This window comes from Garra rufa, chromosome 13 (genome assembly GCF_049309525.1).
Source record: "Garra rufa chromosome 13, GarRuf1.0, whole genome shotgun sequence".
NCBI classification, from domain to species: domain Eukaryota; kingdom Metazoa; phylum Chordata; class Actinopteri; order Cypriniformes; family Cyprinidae; genus Garra; species Garra rufa.
The window spans coordinates 434,255-442,820 of NC_133373.1; the positions used below are offsets into that span (position 1 = coordinate 434,255).

At 38.6% G+C, this 8,566-nt stretch overlaps 1 protein-coding gene across 1 annotated transcript; it reads left to right on the top strand.

Moving 5' to 3' along the window:
• The first annotated feature begins 1,483 nt into the window (after nt 1-1,483).
• Nucleotides 1,484-6,856, top strand: LOC141348768 (E3 ubiquitin-protein ligase TRIM21-like). Its single transcript, XM_073853051.1, has 6 exons — nt 1,484-2,004; nt 2,096-2,185; nt 2,301-2,534; nt 2,614-2,752; nt 4,484-4,510; nt 4,600-6,856. Exons 1-6 carry the CDS (start codon nt 1,486-1,488, stop codon nt 5,139-5,141), a joined length of 1,551 nt encoding a protein of 516 aa, XP_073709152.1. The 5' UTR covers nt 1,484-1,485; the 3' UTR covers nt 5,142-6,856.
• The last annotated feature ends 1,710 nt before the right edge of the window (nt 6,857-8,566 follow it).

Below are 8,566 nucleotides of genomic sequence, written 5' to 3' on the forward strand. Positions count from 1 at the left end.
CTGAAATGTCCTGTAAAATTTGTGTTTGCAAAAGTTCTGCATGGTCCTTTTGTTAATAAACATTGTCAGGGGCTAAATGAGGCTTAGATTTGTATAGCATAGGGATTTTGAAGTCAAAAACAGTGGGCCTTCCTGTTGACACAATCTAAACTATAATCATTTTCACAATTTATTTATATAGTGCAATTACAAAAAACATGATAGGAAAATCCATTTGTTTTGGAGTCTTTTTAATTCTGTTGCTTAGAAAGAGGAACTGAACTGAGTGTTTGAGACAGACTGGAAAAAGATGATGCAATGATATAAAATATGTTTAAAAAAATTGACAAAAATGAAAATCTATAGGCTCTATGCACGCGTACTTCCGCGTTTGACGCAAGGCTGCTATTCCGTTTCCGGTTGGAGAGGTTTGAAGCGGAGAAAAACGCGATTATGGCAGAGTTGACGAATTTTACTCGGTGTTTGCAAGAGTTGCCCAAATGTACAATCACTGATGTGCAGTACAACGCCACAGAGCAAACTTGAGAAAGGTTTCAAGTTTTATGTGTCTTCGTATCTGTGCAATTATGAAGGTAAATTCAGCTGAACCGCCTGAACTGAACTACTATTATTTTTTTTACGATTCGTCCAGCAGCAGGCGTGTTTGTAATTTTGTCTGAAAGTGTCAGGTAAAATCAGGGCCACAAATGAGATCTCAGTGAAAGCTCACTGCTACCGCTCTATGAGGAAAGCAGAGACTCCACACCAACTGAGAGTAGAGTAGCTTAAAAGTGACGTTCAAAGTTCTGTTGGACATGTTCAGTCCAGTTCAGTTTTTACTTTTCTAACGTTACCACTGTTCAGCTTGGATAACCACAGCTGTTATCTTAGCTAGTATGGATGATTATTGTACAAAATAATAAGAATAAAAAATGTAATGCAGTTCTACGACAGATGAACAGCACTGCATTATCACTGCTAATTATAGCTGAAACAGTGGTAATGGAGATACAAGGCGGCAAAGTTGGTTTTATAATCACACATTCTTTAGGAAACGTGTGGAAACTTAGAAAAGTGTTAAATTTAGCAGATGCTGTACACTGCGGCACACAGCAGTGGTGGCTAGAGGGGCTGTCCTCCCGTCTTTGAAAAGATACTTTCATACGTTTAGATGTCATTTTATATGTTTATTTAATATAATAAAGCAAATAAGCATCAACAATATGAGTGGAGTCTGTTTTTGTGACTAACGTTACCGTAGTATAGAAGACAATACAAGTTATTAGAAAAAATGGTACACAGCACTCTACAATCGCGCCGGAACGGAAGTAATCCAGCATCCTTATATTCCACCGGAAGTAAGTCATTCACCGCCGTGCATACAGCCTATTGTAGTACACCCCTAAAACCAAACTGAGTCTCCGTAAAAGGACGTAATAGAACCTCTTCAAGATTTTGTCTTTACACTAGTAGTCTTCATCTTTATGAAATGTTTTCTTTCCAGATATGTCGTCCTCCAATGATCCACTGACGGATGAGCTTCAGTGCTGTATATGTCTGGATGTGTTCACTGATCCCGTCAGCACCTCATGCGGACACAACTTCTGCCAGACCTGTCTGAATAAACACTGGGACACCAGCCAGACCTGCAGCTGTCCATACTGTAAAACAACATTCAACCAAAGACCTGATCTCAAGATTAATACCACGCTCCAAGTGGTTACAGATCACTACAGAAAGAAAAGACATGTTCTGTGTGACATCTGTGGGGAAGGCAAGCTGCAAGCCCTGAAGTCGTGTCTGGTGTGTCAGAGCTCTTACTGTGAAACTCACCTGGAGCCTCATTTGAGAGTGACAGGATTGAAGAAACACAAACTGATGGAGCCTGCGAGTAATCTGGAGGACTATGTGTGTCAGAAACACCAGAGACCTCTGGAGCTGTTCTGTAGAGACGAGCGGACGTCTGTGTGTCTGTCCTGCACTGACGCCGATCACAAGAACCACAACACTGTCTCTTTACAAGAAGTACTGACAATGTTTTACCTCTAAATTACAATTCTCTTATTATTTACTTGCCTTCACATCATTAAATTAATCAAATATTCTCTGTTTATAGACTCATTGGATGATCCAAGATGTGGAGCAGATGATCCAGGACAGGATGAAGAAAATGCAAGACATCAAACATGCAGCAGGAGTCAGAACAGTGAGTGCTTGCTTATTAGACTCATTTATTAACATTTAATTGATGTCCATAACATGAACTGCTGCATGTGGAAAACACTGCTAATAACTTATTAACTGACCGACCGGTTGACCAGAGAAACACAGAAGAGGAGAAAGCAGCCTGTGTGAAGCTCTTCACTGATCTCATCCGCTCCATTGAGAGATGTCAGACTGAACTACTGGAGATAATGAAGGAGCAGCAGAAAGCAGCAGAGAAACGTGAGGAAGAGCTGATTGAAGAGCTGGAGCAGGAGATCACAGAGCTGAAGATGAGAAACACTAAGCTGCAGCAGCTGTCACACACTGAAGATCAGCTCCAGCTCCTACGGGTCAGTCAACATCTCTCTCTTCAGTGATGATGCTCTATCACTCCCAATGCTGAAAGATTTCTGCTTTCTCCTGCTGTAGATTTACTCCTCCCTCTGCAGCTCTGGAAACACCAGGAACTGGTCTGAGATCAAAATGAAGACAGAAGAGAGTGTGGAGACTCTGAGGAAAGCTCTGACTCAACTGCAGGACACTCTACATGAGAAACTCAAGCAAACTGGTGTGTTAATATCAAATACGTCATACACATCACCTTTTAATATCACTAATGAAGAAAGATCAATATCCACAACTTACAGTTCTTCTTGAAGGCGGCAAGTCATTTTCATCTCTAATTTCAGAAAATATGCAGTAAATTCATACTAGAAGCTTCGTCCCTGTAACACAACCATGAGGCTTTAGTTTAGAAACTACAGAGAGAAACATCTTGGTTACTTTTGTAACTCCCTCTGATCATGGAAACGTAGATGTTGTGTCAAAGTTCTGACACTAGGTGTCACTCTTGGGAGCTCAAACATACCTCTGATGTATTTAGAAAAGGCAAATGAAATGAAAGGTGCCATAGAATGCATTGAAACAATATTTTAAGTTGTTCTCTGATATCTACATAGAAGGTATGAAGGGCAAAAATCTCCAGAAACGGTTTTACAGCTCCATTTACAACCCTAGGATTTGTCCCTAGAATGAAATGCTCTGTTATTGCCTTATTTGGAAGCTTCATGAATATTAATGAGGGGCTCTGCTCTGATTGGCTGTTTCACAGAGCAGCTCATCTCTATAGCTGCTACATGGAGGAAATATATATTTAATTACGGGGCTGTAGCCGATTTTAATATGCGGTTTGTTGAATCTGCCGTTTTGAATCCGAAACATTTTAGCCTCACTATTGTGATGCATGTGCTCTGTGTAACGCTATACTGCAGCGGAAGTGCTTACTTACCACACAAGTTCAGGTGTTTGTCAGTGATGCTCAGGATCTGTAAATCATTGGCCATCATCAGTGCAGTCATCTCTCTGTTTATGTGCTCAGTGAAATCTTATGTACTGCAATGTAACAGGCTAGCGCTAGCATTAAGCTAACCATATCCCTTCAGTAGCTCGCCTTGTTTAACTGATGTGCTGACGTTACTGATGATTGGTCGATGCAAATGTTGGAGGCGTGACTATTAACGATCCTGGGAAAGTTGCGTAACAGTCGGTGTTATGTTGGAATTGACCTATTTTTCGGTGGTCTTTTGCAAACACTAGATTTATATAAGAAGGAGGAAACGATGGTGTTTGAGACTCATGGTATGTCATGTCCATGTACTGAACTGGTATTATTCAACTATGCCAAGGTAAACACAGTTTTCCATTCTATGGCACCTTTAAGCCCCTCTCACACTGCGTGTTGATTAAAAAGAAAAATCCAAAAAATGTATCAGTGTGCCTTCTGTGTGAACGCAAACACGACCTGGGATTGATTCCAGGTTGAGGACCTATTAACATTAACATAGGGTGTAAATTCAATTCTGCAATCCTTTATTTAAACAAAATTGGCTACTTATATCTACATTACAGAAAATATTGGCATATAATTTTTGTTTTTAATATATTTATATATTATATTAATCATATACTTATTATTGAGTATATGCTCAGAACATTTTAATGTTGCCATCTTTCCATGAAATATATTAGTGATCATTAAGAAAACACATCTTTACAGTATTTATTCAGAGGGGGTGAAAAGGGTTTTAGGTCTGTACATCAAACAGCTCTGCAGCGGTGGGCTTTAAGTTTACATTTTTAAAATGGTATCTTTGCTAGAGACATAAATTGTTTGTATAAAAACATGATGTTGTACACGGTTCTTTAACTGTAACATTAAAACTTGTCTTTGATTTCACACACACACACACACACACACACAAAGACCTCATGATGTTTTTCTTGTAATTTGTCTTTGCAGTGTTAAAGAAGATCCAGCAGTATGCAGGTACATGAAAATCTGCATTAAATATTACAAACATTATCATCATTAAATGTGTATTGTGAAGTTGTTAATCATATTCTTAATTTCCTCAGTGCATGTGACTCTGGATCCTGATACAGCTCATCCATATCTCATTGTGTCCTCTAATGGAAAACAAGTGAGACGTGGAGACACTGAGCAGAAAGTCCCAGACGACCCAAAGAGATTTAATTTTTCTCCCTGTGTGCTGGGAAGGGTGGGATTCTCCTCAAGGAGATTTTATTTTGAGGTCCAGGTGAGTGGAAGGACTGCCTGGACTTTAGGAGTGGTCCGAGAATCCATTAACAGGAAGGGAAGGATCACACCGAAACCCTGTAATGGATATTGGACTGTGTGGCTGAAGAATGGGGATGAATATAGTGCCCGTAATGATTGGCCCATTTCTCTGAATCTGAGAGTGAAGCCGCAGCAGGTCGGTGTGTTTGTGGATTATGAGGAAGGTGTGGTCTCCTTTCATGACGTGGACTCCGGCTTTCATATCTACTCTTTCACTGGTCAGACTTTCACTGACAATCTCTATCCATTTTTTGGCCTTAATGATGGAGGCAAAGACTCAAGCTCACTGTTCATCAAATCTGTCCATTACAGGAGATGAATTTACATCTTTTTATTAAAACAACCCATAAGCATGAAATATCAAAACAAAACCGAACACCTAAAAATTCCAATAAATCAAGGTTGACAGCCTCTTAAAAGATTATAAACACTGAGGTCTTAGATAAAGAAATACTTTGGTAACACTTTATTTTAAGGATCAGGAATTAGACAGTAATTAATGACTAATAACTGCATTTGTAAGTGACTAGTTATGGACTTCTATGCCCTTACAAGCTATTTATAAGGCCTTTATTGGCTGTTGTCTTATTTTTGCCTTATAGACCCTTTATACTTGTTTCTGTCCTAACAGTGTATTAAACATAAAACAAACTAATAGCTTGTATTGTGTGAATTACACACTTTATAAGTTCTCAATACACTTTGCGAATGTGTAGCTTATAAGTATAAAATAAATATAAAATAGGCATTTCATCTCAGACATTTCAATTAACAGAAAAACACTTTTACATAAAAGCACAGTCTTTCTAGCAGTTGTTCCATAATAACAAATGATTTAAAAACTAAATATTCCCCATTCCCTGAATAGACTGCTTTTGTGTAACTGTTTTTCAGCTAATTTAAATGTCTGATGAAATTGCTATTCTATATTTATTTCATACTTATAAGCTACACATTCGCAAAGTGTACTGAGAACTTATAAAGTTTGTAATTCGCACAATACAAGCTATTAGTTTGCTTTATGTTTAGCTAATTAGTACACTGTTAGGACAGAAACAAATATAAAGGGTCTATAAGACCAACATAAGACAACAGCCAAAAAAAGCCTTATAAATAGCTTGTAAGGGCATACAAGTCCATAACTAGTCATTTACAAATGCAGTTATTAGTCATTAATTACTGTCTAATTCCTGATCCTTAAAATAAAGTGTTACCAACACTTTAATGCAAAGGAATAGATGCTAACCATTGTTGAAGTCTATGCGTCAACGGAAGATGCCTCCAATGTGGTTAAGGACTCTTTTTACGAAGACTTGCTACTTGAGTTCAACCGTATCCCACGCCATGACCTTGTTCTTGTTGCATATGATTGTCAATGCTCAAATCAGCAAGGCAAGCTTTCCATTATGTGATTGGCCCTCATGATTCGGTGACACAGACCAGTGACAGTCTGCCGCGCTCCAACGGCTTTGTCCAATCTGGAACTTGCCGTCCTAAAGATTAGACTGTGATTCCTGGCCATGATCGTTGGGGACCTACGTGTGCAAAACCTGGATACCTGGAAGCCATCGCTCAAAAGTTGGACGTTTTTCACCTCTGATGTCTGCATCGGATTCTCAAGATCACTAACTGGGACCATGTTATAAACATAGAAGTATACCGATGCACAGATCCTCTCAGCGACCAAAAATGATCTGAACTTGTAGAAATGACCTGCGAGCAGACAACATTTCATGAGACGAGACCATGGTCGCCATCGCAGATTAAAGCTCTTGGAGAACACTTGTCACCCTATGTTGAACGGCGGCCATAGAATTTTATTTTTTTCCTACCAATTTAAACATTCAAGTGCAAGAAAAGGTAAAAGAGATCTCACTTTAACTAAATATACATTTTCAGATTTTTGTGAAAATGACTTGCCGATCCACCAAAACCAGTGTCTACTAGAGATGTAAGCAGTATGTTCAGTATGTTGGATCTTTGCATTAGCTCTTAAAGTGACAGCAGCCTAATAAACCTGCTACTGTGTGTCAATTTCCTACCTGAATACTTCTGTCCCGTTAGACCTACATGAAAACTTTTTATTTCAGTTGATTCTGTATGATTATATTTATTTGTGATATTGCTTGCTCGCTTATTTCATTTCTTCACTTTATATTAGTTAAACTAGTAGTTTTGTTGTGCTGTTTGTAGTATATGTGTGTACATACAGGCTATTGTAGAAATTACAAATGTGTTCATTTGTTTTATGTGCAGCATTAAAAGACAACTAATAGTCACTAGGGGTGTAAATATTAATCGATTCGTATCGATGCATCGATTATGCAGCCGCCGATTCAATGCATCGATTCGTCCGCAAGAATATCGATTAATGTGTTTATTTTGCCGCCTGTTTGTTCACTTGTCTATTTTTAGAATCCGTTCCGACCTTTCTTTTACTGTCTATGGCTCCGACGTATTAAGCGAACTACCTACTCCTAAGCTGCGGGTGGCACTAACCTCACTGTCTTCTTCTTCATACGCATTACTTTCGTTTCACAGTCCATCTATGATGTTGTTCATGTTCACAGACCTCACATTGTTGTCTGACTTTCAAGAGCGATGATTTTGAACTGATTTTGTGGAGTAGTATTCTATTTGCAGTTCATCTACTGCAGAGGATGTGTGACCATTACCTCTTAATAAGATGCAAATTGTATTTTCAAAATGTAACCAATTTTGTATGAAAGAAACTTTTTTTAAACGGTGAATAGGCTAATTGGCCATAGTAGACCTGCACTATAAGTTTTTTTTTTTTTTTTTTTTTCTTATTACAATTTATCTGATTGCACTTTGTAGATGCAGTAACTTATATTTGCTGTTCTATTTGCAGTGCATTGAGCACAACTGCTTTAGTGGAACATACACATTATGTGAATAGAATACTGTTTCTGTATTCTCAATAAAAGGCAAATTATTTACTATTTTTGTTGATTTATTTGAAACTTAATAGATATCATGTAAAAATATCTAATATTGAATCGAATCGGATCGAATCGCATCGTATCACAGGGAATTCTGAAGTATCGAAAATAATCGAATCGTTGGCTTAAGGAATCGGTATCGTATCGAATCGTCTTGAAGGCTCCGATTTACACCCCTAATAGTCACAATGTTATTAGTCTCAGCCTCAGACATCACGCCCATGGAATGATGGCTAAATGTCTGACACATATGGTACACTTACTTGGAAACACTTCAGGAATGTCGAAGTCGTCATCTGATTAGTTGAATTTGATCGGATTTCCTGTAGACGCGAGTGTCGCGTTTATTTTCGGTCCACTGGGAAACAAAGCGCAGACTGATTTACTCTGTGTTTTGCTAATGCATACACCATTGTTGTTATACACTTTTACGACGTTTGTGAACAAATGACTGACTTACTGCTTCTTCTCCCTCTTCTAATTTAACTTTCAATGCTGGTTATTTCAATGACTGACTTGTTGCACGCCAGTCTGTTGTTGTGGGGGCATTACCACGCACCGAAACATGACGCTGAACGAAACGAACTGTGGTTGGTTGTTTGACATGTCGGTCAAATGGCCTTATGGGCGGGCCTGGGCCAATGAAAGCTGCCATAAATTCCAGACCTTTAGCCATCAGTCTGAAGGTCTGGCTATGTGAGACTAAAATGTTATCTTCCCATTACTTTATCAGTAAACCCCCCTAAAGAAGAATATGCTGTATCGAAATCGGAATGGAAAT

Coding starts and splice junctions, on each gene's coding strand:
- LOC141348768 (XM_073853051.1), top strand. CDS start 1,486: ATGTCGTCCTCCAATGATCCACTGACGGATGAGCTTCAGTGCTGTATA. Junction 2,186..2,300: donor ATGCAGCAGGAGTCAGAACA/GTGAGTGCTTGC, acceptor CCGGTTGACCAG/AGAAACACAGAAGAGGAGAA. Junction 2,535..2,613: donor ATCAGCTCCAGCTCCTACGG/GTCAGTCAACAT, acceptor CTCCTGCTGTAG/ATTTACTCCTCCCTCTGCAG.